Consider the following 23824-nt stretch of genomic DNA (forward strand, 5'->3'; position numbering starts at 1 on the left):
ATCATGAACCAGAGGAAAACAAAACACTTCAGATTGTTCAAGATTCATCAGTTTACCATTGAGATTCATTAGCCTCTGGACTAAACAAGTCTCCTACACCTACACCTTCACATTTAACCATTAGAAAATGTTCTTTAGTGTATTTAATACACCTTACAGCGTGGAATAGTTATGTGACGGTTGTAAAAGGAGCTGCAGAAGCTCAGTCAGGAGGGATTTGACTTGGGAGCCGGAGGGTCGCCGGTTCAAGGACCAAGTCTGTCGTGTGGTACTTAGAGAGGCATCAGTTCACCCCCCGGGCACTGCCGAGGTGCCCTTGAGCAAGGCCCCGGACCCCCACGCTTCTGATAACATAATACTTGTGTGTGTGCTGTGCGGTGTACATGTGCTATGATATTCTGAACCGTATCATAGACGAGCGCTGCATAAAAGACAAAGTCAGCGTCAACATGTGTAGCTGACAGCTGCATGTTCTATTCAAACATCCATCTACATTACAGAGTACATTGGAGCTTTTTACAAACACAAAGAAGAGCCTTCACTTTATAAGTGAATTGAATCCGCAAGCAAATATATCATTTAGAAGTGTCGCTTTACTAATGTAAATGTAAGTACTAATGTACTTGTGGGCTTTTTAATTTGCTTTTATGCTTTTTTTGTCACACGTTGTGAAGCAGTAGTCACACCTCAAACCTGCAGCAAGATATTCAAAGCATCAGAAGCGGCACCTTCTGTATAACGCGACGGGATTCTGTTACTAACTGAGAGAAAGGACGCAGTTAGCACAAGTTCTCTGCCATGACAGAGGCCGTGGTGGGTTTACACTATACATAAAGACACACACTTAAACACACGCACACTGTGCAGTATAATGATATAAATATTAATTTACAAACACCAGGGACGAGTGTTTTGTGAGCGGCTGAATAGAGGTACGCAAAGGTGATGGACTGTCATGACCTTAATGATTGTTGGCAGTAAACAGTAAACAGAAATCATTTCAGGGAGCGAGAGAAGGAGAAAGACAGCAAACAGTAATTGGACTGAGGGGTGATATAGGAAAAGAGAAATACTCATATTAAATCACAGTGGAGGGATACGGGGGATCCTTAACAAGGCACAGCTACGCACAACTAATGCTCCTTGTTGTTTTTCTTCTTCCATAGAATTCTCATTATATTTCCACTCTATGGCAACTTCTCATATGTAGCGTCCAGACCAACACAGCCTCATGAATTCAGATGTATTGACCTGAAAGTACATGAGACAAAACTCTGGGAAACAAGAGGCAGAAACCTAGAATACGGCTGGACCCTGGACGGACAAGTTGCTAAATTGAGGACTGCTTTAATTGAATAAATGTAATAGTAAATGCAGGGTTAGGGTTGACTTGTGGAGGATCAGAGTGGATCAGATGATTGATCGCGGAGGTAAAGACATTCCTAGCGGAAGTTTAAAGTTGCCTTCCTTCTCCCTCTTGAACTATACATCTGCCCCGTTGTTAACTGGGGAGCAGACACACCACACCACAACAGAAAACACTAACGCAGCTGTGCTTTTCTTTCCCCCTCATAGACCTGCTGTCTTCTTTATTTACCTCCCTAACTGATTGTATGTCTTACTTTTTATTTGTCTTTTCCTTTAACAGCACTGTATTTTTCTTTCTCTCTCTTCGACCTCCGCTCTGCTCTCTTTTCCTCGGCAGTTCATCTGACAGTATGGAACATGGCCTCTCACTTTGCCTGGGATCCCTGCAATTTCTGTTGTTTTTTCTTAGTAAACACACAAACGCATACAGGCACAAACACGAACACCTGCACAAATCCCAAATGCTATTTCCGACTGCTCTGAAGCTGTGGGAAGACGGGGGCTTATTGGGATGAAGAATGGGGCCGTGGGGGTGACTGTCGGCTCTGCCATGCTCCTCTTTCCTGAAACGAAACCCTACCAGCAACCACAGCTCTGTCTTTCTCTCTCTCTTAGTGCTTACTAAGAGAGAGAGAAAGACAGAGCCGTATTTCAATTCTCCCATTTTTGCAATTCATCACCACCCTGTATCGGCAAACTGTGCAGTTAAGCTATCCTGGAAGAGAAACAGGGATTCTTCAATCAAACTGTCTGAGAAAGTAATGCGATGGTCAACCCAACTTATATCATCCCTGCAGACTCAAAATAGAGCTGATGGTAATAAGAGCATGCTGTTTTAAGATGAAATCATGTGGACGATTGATTGATGAATTAAAATATTAAAAGGTATTGATACAGCTAGCTTTGAGAAAGCTTAACATTGCTTCAGATCAAGATCCCTCATCATCAGCAGCTTGATTTGCAGTCATCATATCATTTTTACACAGAACATAATGCATCATTTTCCCACGATTAGTATAATCACATTATTCTTGAGTAAGAGAACTCACATAGCAGTGCCCCATTAAGCACATTAGTGGGGGGGTTTTCAACATAGGAAGACAGTGCCAAGATGCATCTGACTTTGTTGTAATTGCTCGATTGATATGGAGCTTTCAGAAGTAGAAAATGATCCCTTTAACTTCAGCGTGGCCATGGCACCTCTCAGTGTATTTCTTCATATTGAAAGATCAGTGTTGTCTGCTGCATGAGAGCCATCGGACGTGTCGGACAAATAAGCGTTTAGAAGTTATTACCCAGCAATGACTTTTAAGAAAATCTTAACTTATCTTAAGCTCCTTAATCGGGAAATGTCACGACGACTACAATACATACAGGAAACAGACAGAGAGCAGAGAAAAGTGAAAAGAAAGAAACAAAGAAAAAAGCTTGATGTTGAAGACACATGGGTGGAAATCGGAACATTTTGAGGCGCAGATACAGGAAGGCTGAACAACAAAGCAAATTCCACTGTTGGTGTTCGCAATAGTCACGCTACGTTATGTGATCCTGTTAGCTTGCCTGAGTTATTGTACTGGAAGCACTGTGGGGCCGCAAGCACTGAAGAGGCAGTAGGCTTCTTAGAGCCACAGGGATAGAAGGCTAAATGACAGATGATACACAGATTTAAACACCACAGGATGGCCCAAGGCAAGCTGGGAGCCACAGAGAAGTACCCGTATGCGGTAACACGGATACTGCGAGTGCATACTCAAACAGAAAAACTCTGAGGGACTCGTATATTCGGTATGCATGCACACATGCTGCCGTACAAGCGCACACACTCAGACACACTTGCTGTGTCTCATTTCAGGGGCCGCTTCCTTTGAAATCTGCATTTCAAGAGCGCTCCTCCATATGTGGCATTATTTTTGCACGAATTTGGAGGACAACAGCCAGTGTATCCTTTTGGGTTCCTGTTGGCACAGAATGCACCATTAGTTCTGGTCAGGCGGCAACCTCCGGGTCTGAAAAGTGAAGCCCATGTGAGATGCCTTAAACATTATTTCTAGAGGGGGGCGACTGATTTCATTGAAGTCTATGGGAAAATGAACCTACTTCTCACTTGATTTATTACCTCAGAAAACATTGTAAACATGAGTTTATATTTCAATCACTAGTTACAAGTCTTTTTCACAACAGCATGATGTTCATTTTGTAATAGAGTAAAATAGGCAGGTCGCTACCATGACACTGTTCGTTCTGTGTGTTTCATTGTTTTCGTCACGTAACAATTTAGATGCCTCAAAATGTATTGTTCAGCATTCGGTTGTACTTTGCTCCGCCCACTCGTCACTGCTGGTTCCAAAAAACAAAGATGGCAACGGCCAAAACGCCAAACTCCAGGCTTCAAACCTGTCGTTGTGACGTCACTGTGACTACGTCCAATGTCTATATACAGTCTCCCTGAGATTTTCACAATGGAGGCCATAATGATGATTCAGCATCCAGTGAAGAGGTGCAGGTTCACCGTTCTAGTTTGAGTCCTCGCCGCACCATCATACATGATGTCCTTTAGAGGAGTTGGCCCCTAACATTGGAGCTCTGTTACCATCCCATTTACATGTACACGCACAGAGGTGGCTCGATATCGTGCTGTGAATCTAATCTCAGTTTAAAGCCCACCACATGGCATGAGTCTTCTAGTGCACCCTGAAAATGGATTATGATAATTTCAAAACTGCCTTGGACGAAGCTGTCAGGAGGGGTTGAAACATCAGTAACCCTGTAACCTCCTGCAGAGGTGCACAGCAGGAGGCATCAGTGGCCAGATCCACTAACACAGACTTCTGTACAACCTTTCATGTCCTTCTTCTCTCCTTGTTGTTCTGTTCTGCATTTTGTGCATGTGTATTACTCTTTCCTCCATTTTCACCATCTGTGTTTTTAATCTTTACACTGCTTCTGTCTTCATAAACGCAAACACTGCCACACACACAACCATGGCACCTTTTGAAACGGATGAAAGCTTTATGACAACATCATGTCCTGTTTTGGCGCCTATTGTAAGTGTGCAATGTCTCTGACAACAAGGACAATAACAAAACCCATGGCTTCACATTGAGGCAGAACGGATGGAGATTGACATGGCATCTCAGAGTTGTGATGGTTTGCTATTTTCCACTCCACAAGGCACAGAAAACCACCATGTACTAAACAATGCACTTGCAACGAGAAGTTGAAGGTCCCTACTCAAATTACAATAAAACTGAAAGCATATAAAAAAAAATAGCTTCCGCGCCATTTTCTCCTGCAGCTGTGATATGCTGTGTTTGTGCAAAGAAAGCGGGCCACTAGTAAAGCAATGACACACAGAGACAATGAGGCGATGACACACAAATGGAGAGGCAAGAATGTTAGTGTGACTAAAGGGAAACATAAAAAGGAAGAACAAATTAATAAACAAAACGGGAGTCAGCTTTTATTGGAAAATTTGTAACATTAACATTTGTGTTGTACAATTATGTTAGACATATTTAGATGGCACACTTTTTATAAGCGTAAGGTGAGCTGATATACTGTAGATGTTTGAAGTGTGCATCGACCACGACTCCGTCCTCAATCTTATTATTTGCAAACTGGATAAATATGATTGGTATTGATTCGGGGTGTCGCGACATACCGGTATTAACAATAACCATGATGCACAATAAATACAGTTAAATATGAATTTGACAGATAGCATTATTATTATTTTTAAAGAAAGCTAAAGATGTCATGATAATATCATTATTTAGCCTTATTCAGCTAAGAGGTGTGTTAGTATTGTACACACTGCTTCTTAACGTGGCACCGTTATCATCCACCTTACGATCTCACAATAATGTGTGCATTTGCCTTTGAACATAGCAACACAGCTAAGGGCTCAAAGCTCCCGCTTTATATGTCCCTTTTGTTCTACACACGTTTGTGCACGTGTACGCAGAGCACGTACACATTCTTTTCACATACACACACACTCTCCCTCTCTGTCTTTCACACACACACACACACATGCACTCACATTTGTGTACATATTCCCTTTTGATTGTTTAGTATTAGATATTGTGTTTTGACATGTATTATCTTATTAATAAATTATCTTTGGACTACACATGCTGGTTTGTTTAATGTTGTACAACAGTGAGTATTTCCAACCTCTACTATCTGAATTCTCAAATCCTTCAACCTTTAAAACAGTTCATTTAGCTGACGCTTTTGTCCAAACTATCTACCTATTATATGATCATTGTGTTTATAATTAATCAGATTTCCTAATTATTAATTATTATACTTATGAGACTACATTAACTGGCCATCATTTAACAGAGGTGGTGCCCTATTTGATCATAATTAATTCCTTCTCATAACCATGTTAATGCACCTACTTCATTGTAGTGCCAGTTATTATCAACCCCCATTTATGATTTTATGAATAATAATATGTTTTATGAATATTAATCATCATTAATATTTGTTAATAACCAGACTTACTCATATCAGAACCCCAACATAATGGTGACACTGGCGTGAGACGTACCAGTGTAGTAACAGAAAACTGATTACAAAAATGTCGAACTGTTGCCTTAAAGTGGAGGGTTTTGTTGTTGACAACACTTTGGTGTTTTCCTGATTATTCAGGGTCTGCAGCAGCAGCAGCGGGCTGACTGAGGCTGGGAACTGCAGAGCTACTGGACGCGTCTTGCATAAAGAGATGAGGTCACCGCAGGGGGCCTTTTCATTTATGAGCATGAACATATTTGCCTGGATTAAACCGCTTGAATTGCTCATTTTGTGTTGTCTTCTATTTGCTTGTTGAACACATTTATGGTTATGAGTTCGGCAACTCCGCAGTGTGAGGAAGTAATTTGGACATCAGGCACTAAGCACTCTGATTGGACTTACAAATCATGGAGTGAACTGCTGGCCTGGGTTGACACGGACCTATGTGAGTAAAGGAGTGCTCACAAATGACATCAAACTCTTTGCTCCTGTAATTGGATGGGATTAGTCTGGGCTGAGAAAAGAAGCCCTAAACATGGCTGAGCCACAGACACAATTTGCATAATTCAAAACCGCAGGGGTTTGTAACGAGTGAGTTTGAAAAAGAGAATAACAAAAGGGATGGATTTAGTTAGACTGGATCCAGGTAATCAACAAGACACAGATGAACTTGAGCTCACTGTCTGAGATAATTGGCAATGTAGATTCCATGAAAGAAACAGCGTCTGGCAATTAAATGACGGATATTGTGTAGCAGAAGGCGATGGTCAGCGTGCCTCTTTAATACAACAAGGCAGATAGATGAAGAACACAGGAGCTGTTCAGCCAAGAGAATCCATTCGTTCAACCGTTGAGGGACATTTCCCTTCTCCCACAAGGAACACACCAGTGCAAAGCAAAACCCTTTACAGAACAAGATGGTCACGCTTTAACTTTTTAACCAATATATCCGCCCTCACAATTCCACCACGTTTTATTTTCTCTTTACAGAATATGATGTTTTTTAAATTACGAATGCATGCTACTGAGTAGTTATTCCTTCTGATGTAAAGGGAGAATGTGCATGCCAGAGGTCAGCTGGCAATCAGATGTAATCTTTGCAGAGTGTGGGAGATGTAAAGCATTTGATCAGTCAATCTTTGTGGGCGCAGGGTCTTTGAGGTTAGCTCTGTGTGCCAGGATCCTTAGGCTAATCTTCTACAACCAGCTGGACAATAAGCAGATGTACTACCGTCACAAATCTGTTACCTTGTACATTTCAAATACGGCATCTTCAAAGCTGTAATCAAATGATGTGAATTCCCTTTACACATAGAAAAGTCAATTTTCTATACTACGATAACCCAACCCAGGAGTGTGAAATCCATTATCTGGGATAAGAGGAACTCTGCAACACCTGATATCAAAAAATATTTTCTTTCCTTTGCACAAGTGATAGGACTGCATTGAGCATAAGTCATGCCCTAATCATCTTCCAGCTCAGCTTACTATTGGTGGCCAAGTTAAGGTTGAGGCAAAAGGTGTGTAAGGAGCACCCACTGCAATGCATCACTCAGGGACAAACGGCTTGAAAATCCAAATTGAAAATGGCTCCCACCTTTGTCGGGTCAGTGCTCTGTGTGTGAGGGTGTGTGTGTGTGTGTGTGTGTGTGTGTGTGTGTGTGTGTGTGTTCACGTATGTATGGATGAGTGTTAGACAGTGAGACAGGATGACAGAATGGAGTGAAACTGCATGTAGAGCACTTTCTTGAGCAATGGAGTGCATCTGCATAAAAGGCAGGTTGAAATCTTGGAATCCTTTTAGTGTGTTACACATATAAATTGCCTTTCACAGAGCTACATAAATCAAAAAGGACTATGCAAGTATGGCCTTTCTCTCCCTCACTTTCTTCTGTTTCTCTCCCACTCACTATTTTTTTCTCAGATACGCCTCAAAAAAAATACATTAGCCCTTCAACTCTCCTGCTGCTTCTCTTCCTTGGTGCTGGTGTGACTGTGTGTGTGTGTGTGTGTGTGTGTCTGTATGTTGCCTTCTGACAAAAGCTGCTCTCGACAAGCCGAGCCTGCCCCATCTCAACACCCGTCTTATCCGCTAACATCGTGATCCATCACGCTGTGGTTCACTAGACCCCCCCCCCCCAACCCCCCACTCTCATCCTCACCTCCACCCTTCAAGCAGCCTGCCTGACCTAGCTCCACCTTCCCTTCCTCCTCACACACACTCCTCTCCTCATCGTACTCTTTTATTTTCCTCGCTCCGTGTGCCACAATGCCTCGATCCCACCCATCTATACTCCATTTCCACCTCCCTCCCTCCCTCCCTCCCTCCCTCCCTCTGAATCTCTCTGTCACCACTCCTCCTCCCCTCTTCAAGTGTTTATCTCGCTGCCTGCGCACCAGTCATCCAGGGAGACAGAGAGCTCTCTCCCCTGGGTTGGTGACCCTTGTCAGGGGGACAAACTGCCCACTGCTGCTTGCCTACACAGCTGGAAAATTAAGGACTTGTGGGGGTGAAAAGGTTCAGTGTGTCTGTGTGTGTGTGTGATAGAGAGAGATACTCTGGTCTGTGTGTGGGAAAGAAAGAGGTGCAGACGGATCGGTGTATGGGAGAGAATTAGGAGTCTGTGCAGTTTTTGCTTGTGTGCTGATATGTGTGTGTGAGATCAGGTTAAACAGTCTTGTTTAGAGAGGAAACATGCTGCAGATGGTTGTGTGTGTCCAGCTGTTACTCCGTCTAATGGTTTAATGAGTATTACAGCATTCATCCAACTCACTATCTCATGCTCTCATTGTCTCTTCTACATCAGCCTGTTGGCATACGACCACACAACTATTAAGCAAACAGAATCAACAACACAAAAAAAACCATGAAAATCCTGCTTCAATGTTGTTCCCATCCTTGCGTTTACTCTTGATGCCAAATATCAACTGCTGTTTGCATTTTTTGAAGGTATTAACTACAAAGCTAATGCCCAGGTTCTGTTGCTGTTGCATAACATTACTGCGGTTCTTTGATCGTAATCCAAATCAATTGCCCTTTGGGACTGTTGCAAACACCAAAGAGAGTCAAGATACTTTGTTTGTTGGATTTGTTTTTCTCAGGAGGCTTTGACAAAATGCCTTTCTAGGTGTGGTTGAATTCAATTATAGCATAACAACTCATAACTACCTGTTTCAGATCCAAAGCCAGAGTTTTAAAAGGCTGACATACAGTATGCACCATTCAATACACATCTTTTAGGAGGTTCAAATGGCTGAACGCAATTTGACATGGGACAGATTCACAGATCTTTGACTTTTTATAAAGTTTAAATCCGAAGCAGATGGAAACTTCATCCATCTCTTTGCTTTTTGAAGCTTTTTTTTTCGAGACGTACTATGACTCAGAGGACACACCCAGAGCGGATGAGATACAAATCCTATGTTTGGATCTCGCTTCAGAGACGAAAATCACTGTTCAGATCAAATGTCTCTTAAATGTCCAGCCTGCTTTCCAGGAAAGAAAACCCCCGTTGGCTTATGTTCAAGTACACACGACTACAACTACAGTTAAAAACAAAGACATCTAAGAAAGTGTCAACTGGCTTCTTAGCTAAGAACCTACTTCAGCACGGTCCTTATACAGCTAGATCTACACGCTCGTCTTTCGTCAGTGAAGGGACTTGTAATGGAGGTAATCTTCAGGTCATCCTATCGAATATAATCAAGGTCAAGTTGTATTTTCAGTATTGACCGGGTGCAACATTTCCCTTTGCAAAACAGAACAACATGCTTGTTGCCTGACAGGATATCTGTGAAGTTACGGCTGAGCTTTTCAGTCCAAGGCCTCCATGTCTCGCCATATTGGTGCAGAGTACTGTAAATTGTCTGTTTGTCGACCTAAAGGACTGCGTTATTGCTTTTTCTCCATCCAGTTCTTTTTCTATCACCTTCAGCCTGGAACTCCAGTGTGTTTGTAACTCTGTGATGAGCTTCTGTTGATGTAGCTCTCTGTCTGCAGTGGCCAAATCCAACTGAGGAAAGGTGCGCCGACTGCAGCCAGAGATGGCACATAAATGAGAGTCTTAAACAATATTCTATATTTTTCTAATTGCAGACATATCAACTAGTTAGTCTCTTTATCAACGCTTTCCAACTTTCCTCAGCTCTGAAAACGTCTTTTAACAACAGGTCACTATTAATACCATTACATATGTTGTGTAATACTGTTTTGTTTAGCAGATCCTTGTGCGATAGATAGATAGAGTATTTACTTCAGCAGGACGATGTATGTGGAATCGCCTTAAAATAAACTATAGCTCCCAGATCTATCATAATGAAGGAACATTTATCCAAGTGCAACAGTTTAGTTTTTGGAGAACAATGGAGCTCTGCGGCCCAGAGGAAGAAGATATTTTAGGCTTTGGCTACACAGGTAGAAGAATACATTTTGTGTTTGGTTAACGTCTTCGTCCATCCATTGTAACGTACGTTACTTATTGCAGATGTACTAACTGGTTTAGTGTAATGTTCAAGGCAACACTTCATTCTTCTTGTGTATTTTCTCTCTTTTTGTTTTGTTTTGTTGTGCTTTTTGCCAACATTTGAGTTTTTTACTTATTTATTTGAATGGTTCTTTTTTGTAGTACTGAATAAACACTGAGGAAACAATTCCTAATACAACCATGATATCTGGTCATGGACTGTAAAGGTGCTACTCTCGGCTCTCTCAAAGATTAATTAAAGGGCCTGTCTATGACTCCGACATTAGGACTATTGCAAGTTGATTACAGCGTAGTCATTTGTTGATACCCAGGAGGACGTCATACGCATGAGCACTTAGGAATCACAGGCTGTGTGTACAAACACACAGTATGACACAGGAGCCGTATGTACACAACAACACACACACACAAACAATTGGAGCTGAGTAATTACAAGAGAATATTGCACGGTACACCAACATGCGATAAGACAAACATCGTGAATATTCATTAGTTCGTTTATGCTCCCTGTGTGAAAAACAAGACAGGAACTGCTCCACAGAGATGTGTCATTGGCACAAACAACACGCTGATATTCATATGAACACATTCATATGAACACGCTGCCACAAACAGACATTAAGTTTATGACAATCAGAACCAAGCACGAAGAAAACCTGCGGCACAAGACGCACATAATTGCAGAATGGTGGACACATAGAGAAGGTTCATTTCACTCACACACACACACACACACACACACACACACACACACACACACACACACACGCTCTTTAAAACTTCTGTATCTTCTCCAACTTTGTCTCTCTTGCTTTGCCTGGGTTAGTTTTAAAACCCCTCAAGGTCAAGTCGGATAATCAACTTCCCGCCCCGTGTTGCTTCATTAGCACCACTGAGTGATATTTCCTGTGTTCTGTTCCTGTTGTTTTTCCAATTGGTCTAATCTCTCTGTGCCCCAATATCCCGCTGTAATCCGGGAGCTGTGTTAAAACCGCCTCCAGTGATCGCCGCAAACACACTCACAGACTCCAATAAACCATGCAACCACTTGCTGATGCAGACACTGTGCTGCATACGTAAACACTACTGACACTGGACATACTTCATGGTTCATAATAAATATGAGTGTGTGTGTGAGGGAGACGCAGGTAAGAAGGCACTGAGACCATTAGTATGCAAATGTGTGTCTTCATAACGGAGCGGGATCCTCTTGCTTGCGTAATCCATCACTGAAAGCGCTATGTTTGATGATCAGTTTGTGGTCATACGCCACAGCTCATCATGCATCTGTTGTCCCCGGCAACCTTGGGGAGGACAAATGGAGAGCTGGGAATTGGCAAAGAAAGCTTCAGGATGGAGATCTAACTTCAGTTTGTCACAAATGAGAAGACAATATAATAATTAGTCCTCCAGCGAGCGGTTTCTATTTTTCCATTTGCCTTCTATCTTTCCACCGGGCGGTGGCCATATGGTGTATTGTTTCCGTGCATGTGTGCTGGTGTGCACGTGAGAGGGAGCAAGTACAGCTCCGAAATCCCATTAAGGAGGATATGTATCGGTCTGCAGTTATTTAAGGCTTTCTGGGACATTAGTACCGACATATCTTTCAATGTCAGAGCAAGCGGCAGAAACAAACTAATCTGCTTCTCCTTCCACCTTCTTCCTTCGTCTCTTCTCCCTCGCTTACTTGTTTTCTTCCCTCGCTGTCACTCCACATCAATCTCTGTCTTACACACCCACTTCTCTCCATTTCTTCCCTCTTCTCATCTGCTAGTGCAAGATGCGACATCTTCCTTCGTCCTTCTGTCTGTCCTTCTCTTCGCGCCGTGAAAGTCTGAACTGATAAGCTATCTGTGCGTTTGGAGAGTTGGACACAAGTTCCAGTTGCGCTCAGTGCTGTCAAATCTCTGAACCTTCCTGCATTATGTTATGTACACTCAACAGCAGCAACTAATCAAATCCCAAGCAACTCAAGACAAATAAAGAAATAAAATGCATCAACACGTCTGCCCAATTATGCTATGTGTAAACTAAACTCCAGGTGCAAGCTTTGTTCTCACTTCCTAACTTAAAAAAACACTTGCAACACCTGTAGACAATTTCTCACAGAAGCATCATTATTGTCTGTATCAAAGGTGCCATGTGCTGAGTCTGAGCTTCTTCTTGATTCTAACCTGATTTCAGCAGTTCACCACAGATGCTAAATATAATTGGGTTTCTGTACACACTCACACACATTACCTACAGAACAAACGAGGAGACATTTAATGAAGACATCTATTATTAACACTGCAAGTCCTCAACAGCTCCAACTGCAGAAACACGAGCAGTACAGAAGATCATGAAAGACAGCCGAAAGACACTTTGCAGCATCGGTAATGTTGCATTATTAGACGTCCTGGATATCCAAACGCATCATGAATATTATCTGTCTCGTGAAGGTTCTGACATGCATCACTGCAGGTGAGATGACCTTGGTGCACCAGGTTACTGTGAGGCTGTTCATCACCTCACCTCTCGTACCCCAGGATTAGCCTGCTCACTGCGTAGGGATCCAAGTGTACAAACGGTAACAGCTACATGCAGATTCCAATAAAAAAAAAATGTGACAGTTTCAACCTCACTTGTAAAGTATCGCTTGTTTTGAAAATGAAGTTAGCTCATTAATATAAAAGAATACAGAAAGACAAACCTGGCTGGATCATTATCACATCAAGTTAATGAGATGTCACGGCGAACAGCTTTGTCTCATCTTAAAGGTCGGCTCTGTGGGTGTCGTAACTCAACACAACGTATGATTTTAAAAGACATGAAGTGAACCAACAACCTGATATTTAAAAGCTCAGTGCAACACACTGAATCCCAAGAGACATGAAAATGAGAATTTCCCAAAGAATATCAATAAACGATCAGGTTGATTTCCTCATCGCTCAGTACGCTTCCATCACTGATCTGACCCACTCCAATGCTAAACATCTCTGAGGAGCATTTGGTTTAATTGTCTGACAACAATCTCCATCTAGTAATATCAGGAGCATGGACATCCACAGGACACACACACACACACACACACTCATAATAACCAACACACACACTCATAATAACCAATACAAACATACACACATTCCTTTCCAGATGTATTGGCACTGAATGGAATGAATACATTAAAATACTCAATATATTTCAGCCAGAGTGCGCACACACACACACACACACACACACACACACACACACACACACACACACACACACACACACACACACACACACACACACACCTATTTATACTGGATCGGCAATTCTTCTCTAAAGACATAGAGCAATAATACATGTTGATAGTTAGATCTGTTGGAAGGTTCTCCTGCATTACTGTGTAAATGTGTGCATATGCAGGGCCTCCTGCCCCCCCCCCCCCCTTAGTACTGAACATTTCAGGGAGTCAATGAAATAAAGAAGAAATATAAATATATGGAAGATGGAGAAGAAAACAGATATCAGGGAGATGAGAAAAGATAGAAGCTGCAGAAAGAAAAAATATAAATAGAGAAGTAATAAAAAATAAAGATAGGACACGCTATAGAGGAAATGTTGCATGGTGCGCTCGGTCAGTCTCTCATGTTGATGCGTGTGTATTATTGGAGTGCTTTGTAATAATATGTGAGCTTCTGTGAGTTGAGACACATAACGGGCTCCAGTACGCAGCATCGAGTTTCTAGAAAGATCCTTATTTTCTGGGAATGTCTTCTCTTTTTATAGCTGCAGCTCTGTGCGGCTTTTACTCTCCGGATTAAAGTATGCACTCTCTGCTGTAACTCACGTGACCTGCCTTTACTCCAGTCCCAGAAGATCATTAACCAGTTTAATGTCCTATGTTGAACTGTAATGCACACAATGGCAGTAACAAAAACCATTAGCAAATTGTTACTGTGTGCTGAGTGCTGCATTTTGTGTATGGATAGTGTATTTCCTCGTAGGCTCTTTATATTGACTGATGTCTAATTTTGGCTGAACAGAGCGAAGGCAGGAACAAATGTTCTACTTGAACTTTATGAAGCTGCTGTGAAACAAAACCTTTGTATTAAGACAGGCAAACTAAATACTTTATGTGCATTTTTAATGTTAAAATATGTGAATCACTGGAAACAGTCAAATTATTTAGCTGTAACAGCACCACATGACAAAAAAACACAAACGTAAGTTGAAGTTTAGTCTCTGAAGGGTAAAACAATATGAAATGAAATAAAGATACAGCATTAATTATCCTTGCCTGTTCATGTATTGTGGATTTAAAAGTTAATTAAGGACTGAGATGAGGAAGCTGCAGAGGGATAAGTGGAGCAGCATTTGCTAAAGCAATAACGCTATTTCAAAGTAAAACTCATTTTAAGCTGCGTGCGAGTGTTTTTAATAACCTGCTATGTCAATGAAGAGACTCGGGATGCATATGCTTAGAGAATTTTAAAAACAAAGTTATTGTTTTTTTTACATGTGATGCTGATTTTTTCTGTACCCGTAAATCAAAAACAGTAAACACGCCCGTCCTTTCCTTAAAAGTGCTGCAGATTTATCGGCAGTGTTTGATTTGTAGTTCTAATGCATTCATAGCAAATGAGAATTTCGAGTGTGAAACACTTTACGTCGAGCTGATGGTAACCGATGCCCGTGCCTAATAAACAGAGCATTCATTTGAGCATCCAGCCGCTGCAGGAGCGTCACACAGATTTCAGAAACTGTGTAAAGTAGCACACCACCTTTCTGAGGATGCTTTGCATTTCTTCTAGGTTAGTAAGATTATTGTATTACTAGAAAACTAATCCATCAGTGTCCATGTTCCAGGGGTGGAAACACTGTGTTCAAAATCTGATTTAAAATAACACTTACATTTTATTTTAGTCTGCAGTAGAAGGGTACATTTAGTCTAATACAAGTTGAACCTGCTCGCCCGTAAATAAGGTGTTTCAAACTAATTTATGTACATTAGACACACACACACACAAAACACACACACACACACACACTAACTACACAAATACACAGTCCAAAAGCCTTAGAATGTATTCTAGCTCTACTTCTACTCTATCGATCCACACAGACAGACATCAGACATTAACACAGTTCAGTCTCTTCTCATACACTGTTCTGTATCTGTATCTATACCTACGGAAGATAATGCAGAGTAATTAGTGTAAATCCCACTAAATAAATGTGCATGTATTCCACGTAATTGTGAAGCAGGAGCGACAAAGTCCGTGCAGGGAGGAGGTCGGGGTCCACCAACACCTTCATCAGGAGACTGCTGCTTGTGTCCTGTGTGAAACCAGACTTTGTTTATTGTTAATAACGTTTTCGTAAGATATTATACAAAGCGTTGTATTAGGATATGTTGCACGGTGACACACACCTCAAGTTAACCACCCCTTGGGACTCATATGAGTCTGTGAGACTGAGAGAGAACGACAAGACTAGTAAGAAAGAGGGGAAAATAAATGCGAAGGATGGAGAAACTTCTCCGAGAAAATAAAGGAGAAAAAAGAGCGACGTGCCGCCCTTGCACACACACCTTATTACTCCAACTTAATGTACTGTAAAATGTTCTACTTTCAACACTGGCACCTGTGTGGCTATGAGCTGTAAGTGTTGCACTCAGGATGAGACACAAGACTCTGTCAACACAACATATGAAGGCATTATCCCAGGCAATGACGCATTACCGTGGCAACAGCAACCGGAGAGCACACACATTATGGGATGTGAATGATATGGGCTCCTTTGTGACGGATCACACTTTGTTGCTCTATTTTTTTATACAGTCTCTCTCACTAAAAACAAGTTTGTCACACACACACACACACACACACACACACACACACACACACACACACACACACACACACACACACACACACACACACACACACACACACACACACACACACACACACACACAGGCTGTGCAGACCTTCAACCATCACAGGCGTCCTCAAGTGTCTGCAGCTCCAACGTATCTGAAAGGCTGCTGAAAGGTTTCAGGCTAATTTAATGCGTTAATTTGCTGCTCTATACAAAGCCCAACTTTACACATCAGCCCCGAGTGCCTCTTATCAACTAAGTGCACACCCTCAGCTCCACAGCCCCCGCCCGTAAGGGGTGGGGGGCAAAACACTGCCTGCAACCTTGATGGGAGGCAAATTCTCAGCAGTGCATTTAAAGCGAAGAAAGATAGAGAAGATAATTTAGCGTTAATTAGCATCTTGTCTACAGGGGGTGAGAAGAGGAAGAGGAAGAGACAGGCGGACACCGGAGTGATGCGAGAGAGACGCCCGAGGACTCTGCTGATAGTTCTCCTCTTGTCTCTCCATATATTATCTGTTGTTCTCTCTCGGCCTCTGACTCGCTTCTTGCCTCGAGTGCCTTCGCAAATTAATGACACCGTAACCAGAACATTAGTCGGCTAATGAAAGACGTGGCACAATCGGGCAATATAGGCTAATAAAAAGGGGTAAAAGATTAAATGTAAAGTGATGTTAGAAATTAATAATGACATAATTCCAAACAGCCAACGACATAGTTCCTCGCAAGCATAATCTGTTTTTAATCAGCTGTAAATCTGCTAAATATATAACACAAGGTAACGTCAGCGTGGACACACACAGAACACTCACTGTGGATTAGTTATGGATTTAACACTTTCTAATAAAACATAACAGGGGACAGACTTTGCGTCAGTTATCCTTCACATCGCACAGCTGTGCATCATCGTTGGTACCTGCTCGTTTCGTAGAGAGCAACAAGAGCTTAAGTGCAAAAGCAACCGAGAAGAGAAGCGAGAAAATAAGTAGTCTGTCGCTGCTGCATTTGTAAAGGTTAATGATGAACATCAAAAACCTCAAACATGAAAAAATAAATAAACAAGTAGTTAAGCAGCGCTGCAGAATACATTCATTAGGGTGTAATGTAAGACCTGTGAGTGTGTGTGGAGCACTACAGTGAGCGGCTTACTGTGACTTATGAGGCAATAATTGAGAGCAGAAATGGGGAAGGAATGGACCGTAACACCGGCAGCGAACACACACACTCATTATCCCCGAGCTCAGCTCACTGCCCCGTGTGCTCTCTCTCCTCTGGTGTCCATCACTCTTTCAGCTGCTTCGGCTCTCACACCACCACTAACACTACTGCTGCTTACATTACCGTACCATACCATGTATATATATATATATATATATATATATACACATATACATATATATAGTAGTAGATGTATATTTTAACTTCTGCACTATTTTATGTCTTTGATTCCCACTTTTACCTGCATGTTTTTCCTTTTTCTACAAATATAAATGAGCTTTGCTGAAGGCAGCCTGAGCTCTCACGTCTGCCTCCCTGCATTGTTCTGCTTGTGACAACAAAGAACTTGAACAATGCCCAGTAAAACTTTATAAAGCCAATAAATCAAGCTTCTAATGCCAGTTAATCCCACGTCCCTGAGTCTTACTACCCTCCCTGATATCAGGACCAGTCGTCGTCCTCTCGCTCGGCCTGAAGTGCTGACAGCTCGCAGGACGGGCATTTCATTTGCTCCCTTTCCTCAGTCAGGTTTCCTCTCATTTTATTCTCCTCACTCTGTAAACCTTTTTACCTCTCCATCTATCTACTGTATCATTTATTTTTAACTACTTTTTAGTGGCCAGTTACATTTTAACGGCCAATAAATATGCTAACATAACAACATTCCACAACGCAATAAAATCCTGAAATAATAGCCCTTCATAAAGACAGCATTTACCCGAAGAACAATAACTTTTGACATGACGGGACAGAAATGACATTGACAATTGTAACTTCATGACATGACCTCAGATTAATTGGATGTAGCTTTGCTGACAGCAACAGAAAGCGTTCCTTACAGAGACAAAGATGTGCAGCGCTGTAAGAAATCTCTTCTTCAGAGTGATTAGAGTGAAGAATTAAGTTCAACTTTTATGTTAACTTCTGAATTATTCAAACTGGGCCCTATCTCTCCATGTTTCTGTGTCTAAGTGACTAATGGGGACAAACACTTTTTAAATCAGAAGTGAAGAGCTCATTTACACATTATTATCTTCATTAGTCTGGTTTTAAATGATTCTATCAATCGCTTCAGGCAACAAACACAAAGAGAAACAACATGTGTTAACAAAAGCTCTGCGAGTCAACGTGAGGGAGTTCACACGTGTTGAGCAGCGTCTGCGTGTCAATTAAAGACAAAGTGGAGTTTCAGCAGTTTGTTCAGAAGACGTTTCCTTATCTCAACACAACTTCAATTAATCAACAACTTTACTTTGTTGCACGTCTGTTCGTTTCTCATTTCCTACCAAACAGTCAACATTTGCTTCTTTTAACCGCGACTGTAAAGACGTCGTTGTGCCCAAACAAATGTTTTATGTCTAAACCAAACCTTAACCATAAACCATAAAACGGATTTCATTTCGCAAGAGTGGTTTGCAACGGTTTTGAAATCAAAGACAAATGATGTTCTCTTCCCTTTCACAGTCTCGTTATTCACTTTAACCAAAAATCCTTTATACAAAGCGTAACATTTAAAACCATTGGAGTGGTTGTAAAGAGTACCATCACCAACTTCTACACACGGGGTTCAAGGCGCAGAACACGGCTGGGACTGTGACTCCAGGTGCATAACTAACATAATGTGCATTTACAGAAGGAGCAACAATGACAAGCAAACTGAAAGTTTGTGAACACTCACAAACTTTATCCAAACTGTGGCTGTGATTGTGTGTGCAGGAGAATGATGGCTGTGTGTTTCTATCTGCATCTGCACAAGGGCTTGTTTGTGCCGTCGGTTGTTTACAGGTTGTTTACGCTGAAAGGAAAGATTCTAAATCATTAGTGAAGGGAGCTAATTCTCCTTTAAAAGCCATTATTCCAACACTAATGGAAAAAGTGTTCAGCAGAGTGAGTGACATGACAGCGGGGGCGGAGAGATGGGGTGAGATTTTTAAAAAAAAAGGAAGGAAGAAAATACTGTGGGGGGTGAAGGATGGAGACTTGAAAAGGTAAATGGGGAAGAGAGGGAAAACAAAGGGAGAGTAAGATGCAGATACGGTGATAAATGTGTCTGCATGAGATGATGGGGAGCAGTGGAGAGAGGAAGAGACAGAAGAAAGAAAGGGAGGGGGGGGGGGGGTTTCCTCTTTGAGTTGTGTCTCCGTGTGTGTTTCTTCAGGCACGCTCTCCCATTATTTTACCTTCCCTCTCTTGCGAATGAGAAAATGTTGGACAGAGACAAGCTGTGGTGTGTGTGTGTGTGTGTGTGTGTGTGTGTGTGTGTGTGTGTGTGTGTGTGTGCAGGATGCATTTGAGTGAAAGCGAGGTGAAAAAGAACAAGTGGTAAAAGGGAGAGAATCCGTGAAGAAGTGGTCGGACAATTAGGACAATTACAGCCCAAGTTCCAAATCAGGGGTGTCACTGGTGGCAGAAGATAATTCCCATTTAACGGTTCATTTAGCTCTGAAATGCCGGCGCTGGTGTAATAGATGAGATCTGGATGAGGGGAAGAAAAGAGGAAGTGGAAGAGTAGCGAGTCTGTGTGCATAGCCATGCGTGTCTGCCTGTGGTTCACAGAGCAAATGCTGTTGACAGTGTAATTTGATGAAAGCTGACAGGTAATTTATGAAGCATATTTTTGGGTAAATGATTTTTCCCGGTCCTACTTCCTCAGTCATTCTAGACTAGTAATTGGATTTCCCTTACTTGCAAGGTAGTGAATTAGGAGTAAACTAGTTAATGAAGGACTGCCAGACTGTGTGTGTGGTGCTGGAAAGGGTGTCTGCATGTGTGTGTGTCTGCATGCGTGTGCGTGTGCGTGTGCCTGTGTGTTTGTAGACGTAGGTGCCACCTCTCAGAGCAGTGGAAGTTAATGGCAAAGTTTTGGTCTGCTGCACTAATACCAGACTATTACTAACAACCTATTGCTTTATTCCTACTCAGTCAATCAAGGACCATGGACACACACACACACACACACACACACACACACACACACACACAAGTCTTATAAAGCAGAAACCTCACTCACTCTCTCTCAATCTCCTCTCACTCACTCTAATTGCCAGGAGTGTCTTTTCTTTATGAAGCGTTCCCCAAGGTGGGGGTTTGTGTGTGTGTGTGTGAGAGAGAGAAAAAGAGTTGTGTTGGCCAGAGGTAAAAAATAAAAAGGCAGAAAACGGTTCTGACAATGACAGCAAGCTTGTTATTCTCATCGTGAGAAATACACAGCACTGTGAATAATACGCACACACACACACACACACACACACACACACACACACACACACACACACACACACACACACACACACACACACACACACACACACACACACACACACCTTCCCCAAACAAGATATAAGACTGAATACCAAGCTTTGACACAGACTGAGCTGAAAAAAAATAAAAACAACTGAATCACAGCTGTAAGCCCTCAAATCTGCTGCACAAAAACCATTCAAACCCCGGTTGAAACTGCACTAAACCAGCCATAACACAAATCAAACGCATCTAATCCAGAGCAAAGCTCACACAACTCAACCATTTCACTAGCCAGCCTAACTAATCCAAACCAAACTGAGAGAAAGCCCAGCCAGGCCAAACTCAAACACATTACAGCCAAACTGACTGAGTACAAACAAATCTAATGCGAATGAATGTCGTCCCAGTTAATCTGCTCAGAGTGAGCCGAGCCGGGACACAACTCAAATCCAATGTTCTGTTTCAGGACTATCATCTGCAGGATGGAAGCAGTAAAAAGTAACATACAGATGGAAAAAAAACCAAAGTAGGGTTTGTTCCCCGTCTACTGTCGAGCCTTAAAATACATAAATGAGGCAATAATGATTGGAAAATAAGTAAACAAATAAGTAAATAAACATTTTATCTACACGTATCGGCAGAGCGTTAAAGGTGTCAGAGTCATGAAGGAACTAATTGTCTTTTGAAATACAAACTACTTAAAGTAATTTATGTTTACCTTCGACCTAATGGAGCATTAATAACAGAAGACAGCCTCCATGTTTCTTCCTTCCCAACCACGAGACTCTTCGTCACGTCTCACACTCTGGAACATTATGTTTTTTTCTGCATCGCAACAACTCAAAGTGTGTTCGGGATACATTCCCCAAAGTTAACGCGAAGAGCAGCTGAGCACCCCGACATGTTTGTAACCTTTTCAACTTGAGTTGGTTCAGTGTGGCTGCAAAGTGTCCTTGTGCAGACTACTGCTTTACCATTCATGAACAGCCCTTACATCCTGCAGGGTTCATGTTTCTGGTCTCTTAGAGCAGCTTCACTTCCTCAACAATATCCAGAGCGGATGTATCTCATGCAAACGCACATTTCTTCACTCGCGTCAGCGCAGAAAGGACGTTACCTCACACACAATATATGTCACGTAAACAATTCAAATGACACAATTTAGGGAATATCTCAACCTTTCCTAATTCAACCATTCCTGCAAATTATTTCCATGACTTTTCCAAAACTTTTAGGGATTATCATTTCAATTTCAACGATTTTCCCTGGTTTCTTCATGACTGTACGACCCCGGTGGAAGTTTCTCCTCTCTGCAGGATCCCCAAACACACGGCGATGGGGAGAGTGTGTTGTCAGTATGAATTGCTGACTACGTGAGGAACAGCCTCTCTGTGCTGTGTACTCTGCTGGAGACAGTGGTGAATAAAGATGCGCAGCTCTTACCTGGAGTGTTGAGCAGTCTGGACATGCGACAGCTGTAGGCGATTTGCTGCTCACAGTACTCTGCGCTGGTGGTGATGGCTGTCACCTGGGAACACAAGCACGGATTTCTATTTTCATTTTATCTCATTCAACCAGACACAACTTATTTCATGTAAAAACTAATTATTGAGCTGCAAAACGAAACAAAGTGCCGCGTGATGTCGTTTTAATTTAGCTTCCTGTGATAGAGAGAAGCTGAAAATGGAACGAGTGAGCCATATGAAGTAGATAGGAGCATAATAACAGGAAGGATACGCTCCTCAGAACCCGTCATGGCACACAGAGGTCTTTTTATTGGAGCGCTGAAACCTGTAAAGTTCACACAGTTTGCTTTCGACTGTCGGGGAACATGAGCCGACTCGTGTCTTCCTGTGACTTAAAGAGCCACTCAGCAGAAAGATGGAAGCATGAGGGAGTTATACTTTCCGGTTCACTCTTTCTCACTGTCAGTCATGAGCTGCAGAGTATATGACGCTGCTGATGGTGTAGGTTTGTCAAAACGTGGACAGCATGAGTGTAACCGTGGTTAGAGACTCCATTTAGTCCGCATATTTACAGCCATCCCAAGATAAAAGGGAGAAATGACTCACTTCACTCTGATCGCCAGAGACGAAACAGATGGTTGGTCACTAATAACGATAACAAGCAGGAGCGTCAGAATGCGTCACAGATCCGTCTGAACTTATCTTCCTCACGTTGCTCATTCTTAGTCTGCTTGTTTATTTCATTTATAAACTTCACGGGTCCGACTGTACATACAACAGTTGAACAGTGTTGGTTTGTTTTTTCTGCAGGTTTCTTCATTGGATGTTGAAAAGAAAAAACAGGAACATGAGGCACCAAATTAGGAGAACTTGTTTTTATACCTGGTTCACCATTTATTCACTGAGTCGACCAATATTCCCACAAGAACTCCGACACTGCGAGTAGCAGAATATTACTGGGTCATTCTTTCCAGGGTGTTTTGAGTGAGAACAATAAAAGAGCTTTTGATCAGCACACAACTGAGAAGGAGGAACTGTTGTGGAACCTTTCACCTTGTTACACCTGCCTTCTAATGCACGATATTCACCTGCCAATATCATATTTTATAATTCAATGAAGCAAACCTTTCTAAAGAGGATGCAGATATAGAACCTCTTAGTGTGAAATGTGTAATACTTTACAAGCTTTTCATCGCAGGATCACAGTGTTTGATGGCAGGTATGAATACTTTGTTTGGTGTGTGTGTGTGTGTGTGTGTGTGTGTGTGTGTTACCTGGTCCATAGAGGCACTGTAGTTAACCTGTAGGACGGTGCGTCTCTCTCTGCTGGAGCCAGTCACTGCAGTCTTGGGTGGCAGGTTGTTCATAACTGTCGTCCACACTTTGTCTTCTACAAACACAAACATCTCATTAAATGTTATTGAAATGTGAGCATAAACCAGTTAAATGCAGTATTATAAAGTAATTATACACATATTACACATGTTCAGAGTGGACAGAAGTGCAGTTTGTTACAGCGATGAGACTGCAGAGTTTAATTGACACTTCTGTGCTGATGTAGCATCGGCCAGTCACTCAGATATCTCCTTGTTCATTCATACTGCCAGTCAGGGAATGTGTGTGAATACCTCAGGTCTCTGAGGTGTGTGTGTGTGTGTGTGTGTGTGTGTGTGT

General features: G+C 42.1%; 1 protein-coding gene across 1 annotated transcript in view; it reads right to left on the minus strand.

The window, feature by feature from the left end:
- The window catches only part of cntnap2a (contactin associated protein 2a), a 259501-nt gene that overhangs the window by 68498 nt on the left and 167179 nt on the right, over positions 1–23824 (minus strand). The window contains 2 exon segments of the mRNA XM_029457576.1: positions 22128–22212; positions 23425–23540. Of these exon segments, the coding sequence (XP_029313436.1) occupies positions 22128–22212; positions 23425–23540 (201 nt within the window).

The sequence above is a fragment of the Cottoperca gobio genome, chromosome 20 (assembly GCF_900634415.1).
Source record: "Cottoperca gobio chromosome 20, fCotGob3.1, whole genome shotgun sequence".
Lineage (NCBI taxonomy): Eukaryota > Metazoa > Chordata > Actinopteri > Perciformes > Bovichtidae > Cottoperca > Cottoperca gobio.